The 19,495-nt window shown below is 41.0% G+C and overlaps 1 protein-coding gene across 1 annotated transcript in view; it reads left to right on the top strand.

Annotated features, from left to right (window-relative positions):
• LOC126094953 (Down syndrome cell adhesion molecule-like protein Dscam2) overlaps positions 1 to 19,495 on the top strand; it is an 890,199-nt gene that overhangs the window by 279,579 nt on the left and 591,125 nt on the right. Inside the window, exon 4 of the mRNA XM_049909611.1 lies at positions 6,465 to 6,607. Within this exon, the coding sequence (XP_049765568.1) occupies positions 6,465 to 6,607 (143 nt within the window). The remainder of the gene's footprint in view (positions 1 to 6,464; positions 6,608 to 19,495) is intronic.

Consider the following 19,495-nt stretch of genomic DNA (forward strand, 5'->3'; position numbering starts at 1 on the left):
TTACTAACATTTACATTTGCACTCCTATCCTTGAACGTCTTTATAGTATAGATTGGTCTGCAGATAATTTAGTACTAACTGTAACTTTCAGTTCGGGATACTCGGGTTGCACAATATGCGGTAAGGACCCTGTCTAGGTCAATGATAAGGATAAATGATGGCTAAGGCAATTCTGGTAAAAGTCACGTTATTATTGAACAGTTAGAACAGTTTCAACACTGGTCCACACAGATACACTTCTAAAAATGAAATAAATGTTTGACCTGTGCACGTCGGTGCGGCGGATGGCGGGCAGCGAGATAGCGGGCAGCACAGCACACATACAAGCACGGCTAAGGCTCTCACAGTATCGGCACTTTCATTCTTCTTAGCGTCGTAATCTTTCCAGTTTTGTGCCAGAGAATATAGCCAGGCCAAGTAGTCGTCGGAATCGGCCCATCCGAGGCTCAATGGAATCCACTTTTCCTAGATAGCCTCCTCGGTACAGTACTAGTTCCTCTGACCGATGCCCAACTCCGACTGTTTCACTGAGCCCGTTGTGCCGAACCGCGCCAGTGTGCGTTTTCCCGCGCTCGCCTGCATCCACCTTTTCCCGCGCCCCTACAGGTAGGGTATTCACCACAGGTTTTCTACTACACATATTCTAATGCATTACCTACGTATGGACCAAGTGTTTAAATTACAATTTACACATTTTACAATAGTTTTAACATTAAATACATTTTCCTTTGGTTATCAAATTGCTTAAAATCTAACATAAGTAATGACATTCATTTCAAAAGTTGTGTACAGTTTCTTTAACATGACACGAAAAGAAAAAAATCTAAAATAATATTTACATTATTTCACATAAATTCAGAAAGGAACATTTATCTAAATGCATAAAGAAAAAAATTATTATAGGTACATTATTGTTACAAGTGTATGTGGCAATGTGGATGTTGATCCTACCGCCGGACGTGGACGTTAACCTCGGTAGTCCCCGTGGTGCCATCCACGATGACTAAGCTGTGAGTCGACACCGGGGTTCAACTTTTTCCTTTCTCATCATCGTCAAGCATCACAAACATGACGCTACGCTATACATGCATCCATTACATTCTCCAACATCCCAGAAGTAAATATGCGTCATATCACTTCACTTATCCGCAGGGAGAGAGGTCACTGCGCACGAAGGAAGCTCATCCTTCCCGACAGGCAGCTGAATCCCCCCCCCCCCCCCCAAGCATTTTACCAGGGAACTCTGTCATACGACATACAAAGGGTGAGTCACCTAACGTTACCGCTGGATATATTTCGTAAACCACATCAAATACTGACGATCCGATTCCACAGACCGAACATGAGGAGAGGGTCTAGTGTAATTGTTTAATACAAATCATACAAAAATGGACGGAAGTATGTTTTTTAACACAAACCTACGTTTTTTTTAAATGGAACCACGTTAGTTTTGTTAGCACATCTGAACATATAAACAAATACGTAATCAGTGCCGTTTGTTGCACTGTAAAATGTTAATTACATCCGGAGATATTATAACCTAAAGTTGACGCTTGAAACATTGTCCTCACTTCATTGCAGGGGCCCAAACAGCTGCAACATACATCGAGTTTCTACAGAATGCTCTGCCAACGTTGCTCGAAAAGTCCCACAGGAAACGCGTCGACGTATGTGGTATCAGTATGATGGTGCACCTGCACATTCCGCAATTAACACTAGGCTGACCCTTGACAGGATGTTCGACGGGCGTTTCATAGGACGTGGAGGACGCATAAATTGGCCAGCCCGTTCTCCTGATCTTACACCTCTGGACTTCTTTCTGTGGGGTACGTTAAAGGAGAATGTGTACTGTGATGTGCCTACAACCCCAGAGGATATGAAACAACGCATTGTGGCAGCCTGCGGCGACATTACACCAGATGTACTGCGGCGTGTACGACATTCATTACGCCAGAGATTGCAATTGTGTCCAGCAAATGATGGCCACCACATTGAACATCTATTGGCCTGACATGTCGGGACACACTCTATTCCACTCCGTAATTGAAAACGAAAACCACGTGTGTACGTGTACCTCACCCCTCATGGTAATGTACATGTGCGTCAGTAAAAAAGACCAATAAAAAGGTGTTAGCATGTGGACGTAACGTGCTGTCCAGTCTATTCTGTACCTAAGGTCCATCACCGTTCCCTTTGGATCCCTACGTAATTCGGTGCTCTCCGATACACACGATCGAACAGCGGAGGAGTGGTACTCAAGCGTCAACTTTAGGTTACAATATCTCCGGATGTAATTAACATTTTACAATGCAACAAACGGCACTGATTACGTATTTGTTTATATGTTCAGATGTGCTAACAAAACTAACGGGGCTCCATTTAAAGAAACGTAGGCTTGTGTTAAAAACATACTTCCGTGCATTTTTTTATGGTTTGTAGTAACCAGTTACACTAGCCCCTCTTCTCACGTTCGGTCTGTGCAATCGATTCGTCAGTATTTGATGTGATTTACGAAATATATCCAGCGGTAATGTTAGGTGACTCACCCTGTATATTGTTCACTACACTCATGCATCTAGTTTCAGTCGTAGCATATCATGATGAGGTAGGAAACAATTTCATTGTCTGAACATCTTCGTATCGTCGTAACTATGAATTAAAAAATTCCCTATAGAAGGTCTAATAACTTAAAAAATAATCACAGCGTGATCCAAAAAGCTTCAGTGGGTCATCGGGTAATTACGTTTTCAACAACTCTAGTCTTGCAACGGAACTGCTATATTTGAGTTACAAACCCTAGCTTTTGAAATAGTAGTCGAACGGCCTCCTTTCTGTAATAGTTAAAAGACCTATAGTGTATAGAATTGTCTCTTGTATACAGGGTTGAGAAAAATTGTGTCACGAAATTTAAACCCTGGATAGCTGAACCAAAATTACTAATGTTGTGTAGGTTGACAACTCACCATTTTTAAACTGTGGAAACTTGGCGCCACGTGCTCCGATTGGCCGTGGGATTGCCCTGTTGCCGTTCGTCGGTTGACGGGCAGCACTATGGCTCCCGGTTCACACATACAAACGTCCCTCGCCTCGTCACTGCCCCAACGTGATAAGCACACGTGTCGAACATGTCTTGCTGCTTCTCTCCATCTCTCGTCACAGGCATTCACACGTAAGCTCTGCTTCTGAGCACACACAAACACATATATACACACACACATACACACACACCACTTGCAATTTGGTCATACAGTAAACACGGCGGCACAGTACTCGTTTGAAAAAAATCGAAATATGGTTTTCATTTATGGACTAGCCGACGGTAGCACGCATTAAGCTCGACGGTTGTATGAGGAACGGTACCCAGCAATACGCCCCCAACACCCACAAACGTTTATAGCAATTCACCGGTGACTTGGCGAAACAGCTTCGTTAGCAGGATATCATGGTGATGCTGGAAGACCTCGAACATGACGGGTTGCTGCGTTTGAAGAGACCGTTCTCGACCACTCCAAGGAAGCACCTACAAGTAGAAGAGCAGTTGGACACAACATGGGGGTCACTCATCAGTTAGTCCAGAAGGTTTTGAGGGATGACGGGCAGTATCCTTTTAGTTTCCACCCTCTCCAAGACGTACAGCGTGGAACAAGGGGCTCGTAAAACTATTACCAAAGAAGGAATCTGCCAAACAACCTTCTTATTACAGGCCCATTTGCATTCTACCAGCACTGTCCAAGGCGCTAGAATACATAGTCCACGAACAGGTTACCAAATATTTAACATTGAATAACCTCTTAGATGAATACCAGTCTGGTTTCCGGCAAAATCGCAGCACAACGACTGCTCTTATAAAAGTGGCTGACGAATTAAAACATGCCATGGACAAACAACAGGCTACCATTATGTGCTTCCTGGACTTCAGCAAAGCTTTCGACACTGTTGACTTTGACATCTGCTTACTAAAATGACCCGTCAAAATTTTTCTTCAAGTGCTGTACAGTGGTTACACTCATACCTCACATCCCACCAACACTGTGTAATGGTAGGTACTAAAAGATCTTAGTGGAAAGATGTTGTATCAGGGGTCCCACAGGGATCAGTATTGGGCCCATTACTTTTCTCATTATATGTTAATGATGTGTCAACTATTCTCTCCCACTGTAGATACCACCTATACTCTGATGACCTTCAGTTATAGCTCAATGCAAGTCCAGCAAACTTGCACACAGCCATCGATCATGTAAATGCTGACTTACTTGCTTTCTCAGAATGGTCACAGAACTTAGGTCTGAAACTAGACCCTTCCTAAACGCAAGCTGTTTTAGTTGGCCACAAAAGACTTATTACAACACAGCACAGAGAATCTCTTCCATGCTTGATTTTAAATGGCACCGAAATAACCTTTTCTCCTTCTGCAAAGAACTTGGGGATAATCCTGGGCCATCACTTAGACTAGGCTGAACACCCTACTGCAGTCTGCAAGAAAGTTTCTGCATCCGTTCATTGTCTATAGAAATATAAAAAAGGAGTTCCATTAGAGCTTAAGAAGAAGCTCGCAGAATATCTAACACTCCCTATTCTCGACTATGGCGATGCTATTCTTCAAGGACTTTCGTACAAAAACTCTCGCAGGCTTGAGCTGGCGATGAAACAGCCACTATTACTGTCATTCCAGTTTTCTTGTTCTTCATCCTTTCTTTTTCTGACAGTACTAAACATGATTCAAGTTGTTCCAAATTAGTCCATATTAATTTTAATGCACTTTGTTTTATTATTACTGTTATTATTGCCATTTATCCTTACTTTCATTATAGCGAACTATTATTATTATTATTATTATTATTATTATTATTATTATTATTACTATTATCTCTAACATTATCATTTTTATGAATGTTTTAGTAATATATCTGTGTGTGTTGTTTCTGGTCAGATGTAAGAGAGGGCCTTAAGGCCCTAATCTGGTCAGGCTAAATAAGCAAATAAATAAATAAATCCTATGGTGAACTATGAACGCAGGCCAGGGTTTTCCCGATGGTTTCTGCAACGTGTTACACGAAATTCCGACTACCTCGCCACGTGTTGTTTACCGACGAGTACACCTTTCATTGGGATGGGCTATACAACACTCGAAACGTTCTTTACTGGGCAAGGAGAAATCCTCACGTCAGATACGTCCACAGACACCAGTAACAATTTTCGCTCAACATATGGGGAGGCATTGTGGGTGACCATCTGATTGGACCGGTCCGTCTACCTCCTCCATTACTGGGTCAAATTACCTTCACTTTTTGCAAGAAACTCTACCTGGCCCGCTGAAAGATGTTCCCCTAGACACACGGCTACGCATGTGGTTGCAGCACGAGGGAGCGCCCGCACATAACAGTCGGGCTGTGCGCGGATATTTAAATGAACTCTTCGACGGCCCTGTAATTGGCAGAGGTTCAAATGGTTCAAATGGCTCTGAGCACTATGGGACTCAACTGCTGTGGTCATAAGTCCCCTAGAACTTAGAACTACTTAAACCTAACTAACCTAAGGACAGCACACAACACCCAGCCATCACGAGGCAGAGAAAATCCCTGACCCCGCCGGGAATCGAACCCGGAATTGGCAGAGGTGTTCATAGGACATGGCCCCCGCGATTACCAGACCTCACACCACCGGACTTTTTCCTGTGGGAATTCTTCAATGTTCTAGTTCACCTACCTGGACGCGGACCACCTAGAAACGAAGAGGAATTAATGGATCGCATACAGAATGCAGACAATCACATCAGCGCAATGCCAGGAATCTTTGAAAGAGATCGCCAAAACACCTTTCGACGATACCAAGCTCGTGTCACGTCAGAGAGTCGCCAGTTCAGACACCTGCTTTAAGTAAACAATGTCCTAGCTACAAAAAAGGCCTTTTTAGTGCCGACACAATTTGTAAAACACTCCCTGTACGTGAACTAACAGCTGTTGACGGATTTGTTCCCGGTACGTCTTATGGAACTACAATGGATGTTTTGAGACACCGGCGGATTATACCCCAAACCTCCAGCGTGGAAGGCTGGCGCGCTACCACCGAGCATGCGGGCCGCTTCGGGTACATCGCGATGTCCGGCAGGCAAAGCATTCGCGGTCATGCGTTGTCCAGAGCATCCGGCAACAGGGCAGTCCCGCGGCCAATCGGAGCGCGTGGCGCCAAGTTCCCGTAGTTTAAAAATTGTACGTTGTCGACCTACACAACACTAGTAATTTTGGTTCCTACTAGCATCAGCTATCCAGGGTTAAAATTTCGTGACACAATTTTCTCTGCCCCGTATATTGCTATATATTTTTCTGCCGTTACGTCATCCAGTTGCTTCGTCTCGCAAGATCACCAGAGAGCGAGGAATCAAAATATTAAAAAAATTAGTATTTAGGTAGCTACAGCTGTGTAAATGGCTGCTGTCAGTCAAGGTGGACGTCTTGCTCTTCCAGGCAGACCCTGAACAACGGCACGCTGTACTTCCCGCCGTTCCGCGCCGAAGACTACCGGGAGGAAGTGCACTCCGCCACATACCGCTGCAAGGCCTCCAACCAGGGCGGCGCGGTCCTCAGCAGGGACGTCATTGTCCGAGCCGGTGAGTAGCACTGTCCAGCTTCACACGAATACACATTCGGTGTGGCTGTTCCAAACCAGGCGCACACGGTTCGAAGGAAGAAGAAAAGCAGATAACGGTTTGAATTCTTATTGACAACGAGATCAGTGAAAAACAATCTCGGAATGAGGGACGAAATTCGTAGTGTCCCTTTTGAAGGAACCATGCTTGCCTTTGCCTTAAATGGTTTAGGTAAGCAAAGAAGAACCTAATCGTAGATTTTAACTGCTGTCTTCCTGAAAACAAATCAAATCTCCAAGCCTGAGAGGACGAGAGGAGGCCGCTACAGCAAAGGTAGTCACAAACCATCCAGTAGCTCTTAACATTTCACTAAGTGCTCTCCAAATTAATCTGCGATTCTTCTACATCGAGCAGAATTGTATACATTCTAGCTATCTTGCACGTATTTAAACTGCGTTCTTACATTTTAATAGTTCATTACCAGCATACGCCATTTTATATCCAAGGCCACTGGTCCCTATTTTTCCAAGTGTTGGTATCATCACTTCATAACGTACCTTTCGTCATACTTAAATTGTTTGGTGACTCGTACATCTCTTCCTTCTATTTTGTCCTAAAGCACTATGTTATTGGAATCGGAATATTGATTTTACGGTCTTCCACGAGGGTTTACGATTATTCTGATTGGTAATAGCCTTTTACTGTTGCCGTTAGTTTTTGCCATTGTAACCAAGCATCTTTAAGTGCATTTAAACGTAATGGACAGTATCTTGGAAGGAGGATATAAGAACAACATCAACAAAAGCAAAACGAGGATAAAGTAATGTTGTCGAGTTAAATCTGGTGATGCTGCGAAGTAGAGAGGATATAAAATGTAGACTCGAAATGGCAAGGAAAGCACTTCTGAAGAAGAGAAATTTGTTAACATCGGGCATAGATTTTGAGTTGTATGGAGTGTAGCCATGTTGTGGTTGTTGTGGTCTTCAGTCCTGAGAATGGTTTGATGCAGCTCTCCATGCTACTCTATCCTGTGCAAGCTTCTTCATCTCCCAGTACCTACTGCAACCTACATCCTTCTGAATCTGTTTAGTGTATTCATCTCTTGGTCTCCCTCTACGATTTTTACCCTCCACGCTGAGCTCCAATACTATATTGGTGATACCTTGATGCCTCAGAACATGTCCTACCAACCGATCCCTTCTTCTAGTCAAGTTATTCCACAAATTTCTCTTCTCCTCAGTTCTATTCAATACTTCCTCATTAGTTATGTGATCTACCCATCTAATCTTCAACATTCTTCTGTGGCACCACATTTCGAAAGCTTCTATTCTCTTCTGGTCCAAACTATTTATCATCCACGTTTCACTTCCATACATGGCTACACTCCATACAAATACTTTCAGAAACGACTTCCTGACATTTAAATCTATACTCGATGTTAACAAATTTTTCTTCTTCAGAAACGCTTTCCTTGCCATTGCCAGTCTACATTTTATATTCTCTCTACTTCGACCATCATCAGTTATTTTGCTCCCCAAATAGCAAAACTCCTTTACTACTTTAAGTGTCTCAATTTCCTAATCTAATTCCCTCAGCATCACCCGACTTAATTCGACTACAATCCATTATCCACGTTTTGCTTTTGTTGATGTTCATCTTGTACGCTCCATGTATGGAAGTGAAACATAGACGATAAATAATGTAGACAGGAAGAGAATAGGAGCTTTCGAAGTGAGGTGCTACGGAAGAATTTTGCAGATTATATGGGTAGACAATGTAACTAATGGTACTGAATAGAATTGGGGAGAAATGGAATTTGTGGCACAACCTGACTAAAAGAAGGGGTCGGTCGATAGGACACTTTCTGAGGCATCAATGGATCACCAGTTTAGTATTGGAAGCAAACGTGGAGGGTAAAAGCCGTAGAGGGATAGCAAGAGATGAATACACTAAGCAGATTCCGAAGTATGTAAGTTACACTAGTTGCTCGGAGATGGAGAAGCTTGCACAGGACAGAGTAGAATGGAGAGCTGCATCAAACCAGCCTCTGGATTGAAGACCACAACAACGACAATCAAGCATCACTAAATACGAAGCGCCACTGCTCTTAACTGAACTGTATAATTAATTTTTTTAATGAAACGCTGAAACATTTCGGGCGACCAACTTTTGTACCATAGAAAGGCGAACCGTCTCCAATTCTCGCGACCGACCTGTCTTACGATCTCTATGACAGCTCACCCACCTCTCTGCCGATAGGCACCTACTGCGGCGGCTCAAAGCAAAGGCGCTGGCCATAGTGGCCGAGTGGTTCTAGGCGCTTCAGTCTGCTACGGTCGCAGGTTCGAATCCAGCCTCGGGCATGGATGTGTGTCATGTCCGTAGGTTAGTTAGGTTTAAGTAGTAAGTAAGTAGTAAGTTCAAGGAGACTGATGACCTCAGAATTTAAGTCCCATAGTGCTCAGAGCCATTTGATCCAAAGCAAAGGCCAAAGGCAACCCACTGTTGTGATCAGAGAAATAGTTTTACTTAGTCTCATAACTCACCGATGGTATCGCTCGCTATGCTAGAATGCACAGATCGATATTCAGACGAGCTGTAATGCGGGTAACTTTAGAAGTTACAAGCGTGGCTGATGTTTCTTATTGACATAAAAGTCTCCTATACATCTCTCATTCACAACGCATTTCTTGCCTGCATGTACCATCTGCCAGTACCTGTTACAGTAACTCGCAAGTTGCGATGCAGATTTAATATTTTTGAACTTGTCATCCAGGCAGCGAGCCACAGAATAGTACGGAAACACACAGTCGTCACCACACATCGTGCACAGGACATCCTCAAAGGAAAGCAAAAAATTATGCTAGCAAACAATCTCTTGTTTATCACTCTTATTATTTAACTGTCTACTTATATAATTTATCATTGTAAACAGGTCTGTTTGATAATATTTTTAGATAATCCGCTGCGAATACAAATTTGTCACTACACAACACCACAGAGCAGTCAAACATCATAAAATAAATTTTTGTTTGTATGCGTTCTGACGCGTGAAGCTGCCCAGCGACACGACGGAAAACAGGGAAAACTGTTATATAAAAACATATAAAATGTTTTTTCAATGAATTAATCTCCGACTTAAGCGCGATGCTTCACCACAGATTTGCTATGGGCAGAGGCGCTTCATTACCTGCTCCTTTTTTTTCTGGCCGTTAAAATGAAACACATAAACCAAGACAAAACACATCTACAAAGCTGCAAGCTTTCACGACATGCAACTTTAGTTCTCAGATTTTATTTAGTTTCTTGGACGGTGCCTAATCGATGATACTGAAGAATCTTGTTATTATGATTTAAACCCGTAAAATTAAAAAAATAAACATTCTTTGCTTGAAACATAACTGTTCCATTTTTTCTACATTACACATAATTTACTTCATTGTACACATTATCATTTCATTTGCAGTACAGAACGAATGATGGGAATATCAGATTAAACAGTAATTCTATGTACAATATTTTCACGAAATTTCTAAAAAAAATATATTATTTTTTCTCAATTCTTGATATCAATGATAGCTCAGTTATGCCTACGTTGTTCTGCCTAGCGCACTATGGACGACAAACTGCTAGAAATTTTCACAATACGCATCCCTCACAGCCCAAACTCACTTCCTCTCACTAAGAATACTTGCAATGCTTTGCAATATTTCAATCAGAACATGTAATTAAAATAGCATACTAACGATCACTCACCTTTTCCTTCGACATAACAAATTACGCAACCACGAAACAGGATTTTATAATATTAAATGTACTCATATATTTTACAATAAAAGAAGGTAATTTTACTATTCAAATTTGTTGATTTCGTTGATTCGTTCCTACTCATAATGGGTAAATTATGTAGTATTCTTTAAATATTTAGGAGAAAACGTTTTTTTCTGCTAGTTTACAGTCTGTTGAATTACAATAGTACACAGTCTTCTGATCTTTGCCAGTGAATTCCAATGTTTGCCTACATTACTGTCATTCGAGGCTACAGCTCCCATTTCGTTCATCCAAAGACAGGTAACGCGGCCTTCATCGATATAAACTGTGGACATATGAGCGTTTGGTCATATTAGATTCAGTAGTGTAGGTATGGACGTCCTGATCTTCATTGCCAACATATGTGAGGCCTCGTGACCCAGGTCATTGGACAATTGTCGTTATCATCACTATCTGCGAAATCCTCTCTGTTACCAGTGATGCCATCATTGCTATCAGTGGGAAGCCCATGCCCTTCTTATGTCTAGCCAATCACAGAACAGAATAAATAATCAAGCTTGTGGAAATAATGCAATTGCATCAGTGGAAAAGTAAAAAAAGAAAGCCCGTCTCCCATATCTGCCACCATTCTCCTGATAAGGAGACTGTAACACTGTATTTTAAAGAATCCACGACGGTGGAAAAAATTTCGTCACTGGAAACAAATGAAAAAAATCCCTTCCCTTATTTACAAACAATCATACTGTTGCTATAGTATTTTAGAACATATATGCAACATATTTTCCGCAAATAAGTTCTTATAACATGTAAATAACGAATTAGGAATATTAATCAGTTGATCTGACTGTGAAGTCAGGACAGAAAATCAACTGCTCTTACTGTGACCAACAGATGGCTCCACTGTTCATTAGCGACAAAAGTTTGGTGTCTGCATCACGAGTTGTTCTTACTTCGCCAACATGAGACTATTCACTAACAACTATCATAGATAGATCCATGATCAACACTTGGTTTAAGGCACATCTATGATGTCACAATATTCTAAAATGCTCGCAAAACGTGTCGTAAATTCAAAACGTGTGTTGTTTACATTGTCAATCTGGGAACCTAGTTGGATTTAAGTACACGAAAACACGCTGTAAGGCTCATATTAATTACAGTGCCTGTATTATGGTGTTACAATATATTCTAAAATGTTTCAGAAAACGTAGTGTATACATTGCAACAGTATGTACAGTGTGTTCAGTCTGGTAAAGTGTGTGTACCATCATCACCTAACGTTTCTCTCCTTCAAAACCAGTTTAGGAAGGGGGGGGGGGGGAGTTCATGAAGTTAATGTACCACCCGAAAAATTACAGTCGATGACAAGTATTACTAAAACAAGCTGATGCTCCGTCTTGGGAAACTATAGATGACTAAAATAAAACTTCCACTCATCCGCACCAACATCTAATAAAAAGTACCATCACACATACAACATGATTTTCTTGTGGGAAGGAAGTAACCAAGTGTTCGATTTTAGGAAGTTGTAAGTGGCGTGAATAAAAGGACGCTATGTGCAAGAAGCATGAAGCGCCCTTTGAATGTATCCTGATAGCTAAAAGAGCCACGCGCACTTTGAATAAGAAAATGCTACTTGACACTGAAATCAATATAAAAGATAGGGTCGCCACCAACTCTAGCCACACGACAAAGAAGAGGTAGCACTGAGTCGGAAAATTACTTAATTTATTAATAAGAAAAACTCACAAAAGAACATTCATTCTAAAGTCATTGATAAAGAATGGGATGTAGTTATTAATATGATCCAGGCATTCTTCCCATGAATCAAATATTGAGTAAAGTAAAGAGGGCGTGAACACCATGCGTAAGTGTAGCCTGCAGCAAGATTCGTGAAAACACGATCTATTCCAGAGCATTTGTTTCAGATAAAAAAAGGGACACTAATCACTACACCTGTGAACATGGAAACGCTATAGGTGGGCCAACAAGGAAAACTACAAGGTAAATGGCGAAGGTAACGGCGACGTAACATCGGTACACGAGATAAGATTGAAGGCAAAATTATTTATTCCTTAAAACATTGATGTAGTGCATCTATAGACTGCTGTTGCATGCTAACTGTGTACAATTGCTTGTGAAATACTACACGTTTCATAACAGACTCGCGTGCCCACTCGGTCCGCGGAGACAATTTCTATGGACCGTGGCCAAATTTTAATCACATGAGACAAAGAAAATTCACAAATACACAAAAATTACCAAGATCCGGAAAAGATTAGAAGCATACACACACAGTTGTAGGCACATAAACATTCACACTGAACCGAGGGCACTTCAACATATGCAACTCCTTTGTGCCGCGTTCCTCTCACGGATCAAAGTCAAGACTGCATTGGGAATCAAACTGAAAGTCTACAAAAGCCTTGCATTCCCTGCTGCAACCCAGCAAGTAAATCTTTATCAGACGAAATTCGAGACCAAAAGCTAAAAGCTCCCCTCTCTATGTGACAACGCGCCACGCGGTCAGTCCAACTCACCCTTCTTCGACTGGAGCACAGCTGTGTACGCTTCCCGTACCGGCGGCAGACTGCCTCCCGCTTCTCCAGCCTCTTCCACGCTCCGCGTGGACCGGAAAACCCCAGGATGCCATTTCCGCCACCAACCTAACGCAGGTGGATTTCTCCCAAGTAGCGGAAACCTCTTTGCCGACTTGACCACTACGAGAGTTGGCAATGAAAGGTGGCTACAGGACCCTTTCAAAGTAATCGGGTGTTTTATCAAGATATATAACTTGAACTGTAGAGCGATGCGGGCTGTTTATAATCACATCACGAGTGAGATGACCGGAGATAATAACAGTGAGAAATGTGACATCTCTAAACAGCATGTGAAAGTCGATAGCCTGGTATGTACAGTGTGTTCAGTCTGGTAATGTGTGTGTACCATCCTCACCTAACGTTTCTCTTCAAAACCAGTTTAGGAAGGGGGGGGGGGTTCGTGAAGCTAATGTACCACATGAAAAATTACAGTCGACGACAAGTATTACTAAAACAAGCTGCTGCTCCGTCTTGGGAAACTATAGACGACTAAAATAAAACTTCTACTCATGTGCACCAACATCTAATAAAAAGTACCATCACACATACAACATGATTTTCTTGAGGGAAGGAAGTAACCAAGTGTTCGATTTTAGGAAGTAATCGGGTGTTTTATCAAGATATATAACTTGAACTGTACAGCGATACGGGCTATTTATAATCACAATCATGAGTGAGATGACCGGAGATAATAACAGTGAGAAACGTGGCATCTCTAAACAGCATGTGAGAGTCGATAGTCTGAAAATAAATAATATTATTTATCTTTTACTGTGAGATTTCTCTCGCTTGTAGCAGTCATAAAATATTCACAGCTTGCTCATTAGCTCTAGAGAGAAGTGGAACTTGGTAAGTGCAGGGTGGTGAGATCTTGGGTTTGGTTGCAAAGGATCTCTTAACAGAAATTATAGATCAAGTTCATACAGTTTGAAGTATATATGATGCAATTTTATGTCAAGCTCATACTGTTCTTGGTCCTTCACTCTTATTATTCCCTCTGGTCCCTTGTAGTATTGTATATTTCCACTCTCTCCCTATAGCCTACCCCTATTTTTTTTGGAACTTCGAACATCTTGCACCAGTTTACATTGTCGAACGCGGTTTCTAGGTCTGCAAATTCTATGAATGTGTTTAGATTTTCTTTTAGTCTTGCTTCCATAAGCAGACGCAAGATAAGAATTGTCATTCTGATGCCTTTTCCTTCCCTAAAACCAAACAGATCGGCTTCTAACACGTCCTCGGTTTTCTTTTTCATTCTTCTCTATATCATCCTTGTCAGCAAGTTGGATGAATGAGCTGTTAAATTGATCATGTGATCATTGTCGCACTTGACACCTCTTGCAATCTTCGGAGTTGTGTGGATGATATGTCCCCAGAAGTCAGATGGTATGTCGCCAGACACATTTTACACACCAACGTGAATAGTCGTTTTGTTGTTACCTCCCCCAATTTTAGGAAATCTGATGTTATGTATCCCTTCTCACTTATTTGGCCTTAAGTCCTTCAAAGCTTTCTTAAATTCTGATTCTAATACTGGATCCCCTAATAGAGGTTTTCAGTATACTCTTTCCACCTATCGGCTCTCTCGACTGCACTTAACAGTGGAATACCCAAGGCACTTTTAATGTTACCACCCTTGTTCTTCACTGGATGTAGTTTTGACTATCCTAGCCGGCCATGGTGGCCGAGCGGTTCTAGGCGCTACAGTCTGGAACCGCGCGATCGCTATGGTCACAGGTTCGAATCCTGCCTCGGGCATGGATGTGTGTGATATCCTTAGGTTAGTTAGGTTTAAGTAGTTATAAGTTCTAGGGGACTGATGACCTCAGACGTTAAGTCCCATAGTGCTCAGAGCCATTGAACCATTTTTTCGACTTTCCTATATGCTGAGTCCGCACTTCTGACATTCATTTCTTTTTGGAATTTTTCACATTTTTCTTGCAGTCATTTCGTCTCAGCTTTCCACATTACCTATTTATTTCATTCCACACCTAATTGTATTTTTGAGTTTCTCAATTCCCTGAACAGTTTTGTACTTCCTTCTTTCACCAATCTACTGAAGTATATGTTCTGTTACCCATAATTTCTTCGCTGTTACCTTCTTTATACGTATAGTTTTCTTTCCAACTTGTGTGATTGTTCGTTTTAGAGATGGCCATTCCTCTTCAACTGTACTGCTTAATGAGCTATTCCTTATTGCTGTATCTATAGCGTTAGAGAGCTTCAAGTGTATGTCACCATTCCTTAGCATTTCAATATTCCACTTATTTGCATGTTGATTCTTCCTGACTAATCTTTTAAACTTCAGCCTACTCTTCACCACCAGTACCTTCTGATCAGAGTCTATATCTGCTCCTGGGTACACCTTACAATCTAGTATCTGATTTCGGAATCTCTGACTATGATATAATCTAACTGAAATCTTCCTGCATCACCCAGTCCTTCCCAAATATACCTCCTCCTCTTGTGATTCTTGAACAGGGTATTCGCTATCACTAGCTGAAATTTATTACAGAATTCAATGAGTCTTTCTCCTCTCTCGTTCCTTGTCGCTATCCCATATTCTCCTGTAAACGTTTCTTCTACTCCTTCCCCTACAACTGCATTCCAGTCCCCCATGGCTGTTAGATTTTCGTCTCACTTTCTTACTGTATTACCCTTTCAATAACCTCATATACTTTTTCTATCTATTCATCTTCAGCTTCCGATGTTGGAATGTATACCTGAGCTATTGGTGTCGGTGTTGGTTTGCTGTCGATTCTGATAAGAACAACCCTATCACCGAACTGTTCACAGTGACACACTCTTTGTTCCTATTCATAACAAATCCCACTCCCATTGTACCATTTTCTGCTGCTGTTGATATTACTTTATAGTCATCTGACCAGAAATAGTGGTAGTAGTAGCTTTATTCATCTGTAGATCTCTTTTTACAAGGATATAGGACATGTCGAAATATTTACAAGTTTAGACCAATTTAAAATAAGATAATTCGTATACACATATATTTACAGACTTCTGGTTGGACATAATCATTAGATTTACTCCTGGTATACAATACGTTTTTTACAAATAACTTATTAAATAATGTAATTCCACACCATTCACTCATATCGCACTATCACTATACACACTATACACACATTGATTCATAACACTTCACTCACTACACACACACACACACACACACACACACACACACACACGTACAGATGATCTCTGGTCCATTTTATGTACCGCAACTTCCCATTTGCTATCCTGAAATACAGCGTCATCAATGACAGAGAAGTTGAGCTCAGAAAGAGGAAGAGGTGTTAGTATTGTGCTATGCATAGCTTGGGGGTAAGAATCTCTAGAAAGGAAAAAAAGAAGGAAAAAACATAAAATGAATGTGTTATGTGGAATGTTTTATACTCATTATCAGGCGCGGCTCGTAATTAAAGGCTCTGAGCGGAGCTGCCCCAAAATATATGTTAAAGTAAATTTCGCAAGAACGTATTTCATAATTTAAATTATCAGGACGAATTTCGCATAATTCCCATTCCGATTAAAATAACGACGGTCAAAGTTTTTGGAACTGTTTGTATCGATAGATGTTTTACGAACGGTTAATGGTGTTCATGCTGCACCTTGGAACGTCCGTAAGCTGCATGTAGTAGCGGTTTGGGGGCGTGGCTTCTACATAGTACTGCTCTTTATGGGCGACCCGAAGGCTCAGAGCTTGCAGCCTAAGGGTGTCATACCAACCACCACACGTTTTTCACGTTCCACTATCTATGTAATAATGTAGAGTGGCCGAAACTTTGCTATCCAATCTCTGTCTCTGCACATCAATACTGCACTTCGATGCGTCATCAATCGACGTTTAGTATTATTGTTTTCATAATGTTTTACATAGTTGTTTTGTTTCTGCCATTGGCTACTTTATCCACATTTAGAAAAAGTTTGCAAATATCCCGCCAGAGTGCACTAGACTACAGTAACATAACAGTACTGCCATCTAGCGAGACTTTCATAAGTGATTAGAGGACAAAGCGCGCGAAATTTGTCCCATTACTCTACATTCCTGGCTTGCTGATGCTGACTGCTTTTGTTGATATCGTGTGATATTAGCAAGTTTCTTTCTCGGAGTGTATTTTGCAAGATTTTAGTGAGTTTTACTTGCACAAGACCTGTAACGTCACCAAAACATCACAGTATCGTCATGCGAACTCGTAAACTTCGAGCTTTGGAGGTAAACCACAATAAACGCCTTAAGTTTAGAACTGAAAACACTTAAAATATTAACCGCAAAGTTAACATTCATCGCATTAAAGATCTCTCCGAAACGCGTCTTTTCATATGATTTGCTGCAAAGTGTCAGAAAATGTAATGATGACGTTTAAAAACACTAACCAAAGAATTTAACTCGAAGTTAGCTTCTAATGATATTTAATACCTCATTATAGAAGATACAGTACGTAAAATTAAGGGTAGATAGTGTTATGCCCACCCCCCTCCCCCTGAATTCTTAGTTTTTTATGTCAGACTAGTCTGTGACGTAACCCTAGGTCTATGTTGGCTCCGATCGATAAATACCGCAGCCTTCCCCAGTATAGAAACCACAAGCCACGCCTGCTCATTATTATTATTATTTATTTGTACTACATTTCTTTATCTAAGTAATTCTTCAATGTATAAAATGTATTGCATAACAGGTATTTTTAGCTGCCTTTTTAAATAAGCGTATTTTTGCAATTTCTTTACTCTCTTTTGGTAATTTATTGTACAGTTTTATTCCTTGGTAGGAAATGCTGTTTTGAATGTTATGTTTATTTTTTATTGGTAAATGTAAGTTGAGTCTGTCTACTGTTGCATGGTCATGGACAGAGCTATTTTTGCTGTAATAACCAATTTATTTTTTATGTGTATAACTGACTGATAAATGCATTCACATGGGGCAGTTAAAATCCCCAATGTTTTGAACAGACCTTTACAATGAGCTCGACTAGTATTTTTGGTTATTATTCTTATGGCTCTTTTCTGGAGTTCCCAAATTGTGTTCATATTTTCTGTATTTGTTCCCCAAAAATGAATGCCATAGCTAAGAACTGAGTGTACATATGTATAATATGTAACTAAAAGATACTGCAAGTTACACACTGATGACAGGATTACAAGGGGATAACATGCTGATGACATTCTGTTTCCAAGTACCTTTGTGTGTTCACACCACTTCAACTAAGAATCAATATTCATTCCTAGAAATTTTGCATTTGTTACACAGTCTATAGAGGTGCCATCTACATTTAATTTAACACTGTAATTTTTCCTCTTCAAACTGAAATTCGTGGCACTAGGTTCTGACCAATCACAAACTTCCTTGAAAGCTTCATTTGCTTTCTCAGCAACAAGTTCTCTTGTTTTGTCAGTGACTATAATATTGCTGTCTTCAGCGAAGATAATTTTTTCACTGTGAGTAACACTAGTGGGAAAGTCATTGACATATATCAGGAATAGTATTGGTCCTAATATGCTACCCTGTGGAGCCCTTACATTAATGTATTTTGGTTCTGATAAGTGTTTTACTAGATGTTTAGATCTATTAGAAGTATGCATTATCTCTACTCTTTGTACCCTATCTGCTATATACGTAGGCATCTTTCCATTTCACTTCACTGACCCCTACTATATCTTGATTGGGCTTTTCCATTTCACTTTTCCGATTTTATAGCTTCTTTACCGTGTTAAAGCTCCTCACATTCCACGCCCCGACTCGTAGAACGTTATCCTTTTGTTGGGTATTCAATCTTCTTCTCATGGTGACCTCCCTCTTGGCAGTCCCCTCCTGGAGATCCGAATGGGGACTATTCCAGAATATTTTGGCAATGTAGAGATCATCATGACACTTTTAAAATTACAGGCCACATGTCTTGTGGAAACATGTTGCGTGTTTTTAATGCAATGGTTTCCATTGCTTTGAACGTCCTCATGCTGTTGATCATTGCTGATTCTTCCGCCTTTAGGGGCAGTTTCCCACCACAAGGTCAAGAGAGTGCCTTGACGCTCTGCTCGCTCCACCGCCCTCTCTGAGAAGGCCATTGACAGAATGAGGGTGACTTCTTATGCCGGAAGCCTTTGGCCACCTATGTTAATTATTAATCAGAATTAAGTAGTAGCAGGTTTCGAACTTGGGACCGTGGACGTTACCTCTAGACCATGGATGCAATTCGGAATTGATACAACTGATGGTTACTGATCAGCAGTGGTCAGTGGCAAATAACAGTCATCAATCAATTATGGTCAGTTGTCAATGATGTATTAGCCAGTAGCCTTAAGGCAATAGTCATTAGGCGTTCAGAGTTAGGTATTAGCCATTAGGTGTCAGACATTAGCCATAATGCTTTAGGACTTACACATTCCTGTTATGCTTCAGGCATTAGGAGTTAGGCATTGGGTGTTAAGTGTTAGGTATTAGGCATTAGCCATGATACACTTTACACATTAGGCATTAGACATTAACCATCAGCAGTCAGCCATTAACGTTTAGGTATTAGGC

Source organism: Schistocerca cancellata, chromosome 1, assembly GCF_023864275.1.
Source record: "Schistocerca cancellata isolate TAMUIC-IGC-003103 chromosome 1, iqSchCanc2.1, whole genome shotgun sequence".
NCBI lineage: Eukaryota > Metazoa > Arthropoda > Insecta > Orthoptera > Acrididae > Schistocerca > Schistocerca cancellata.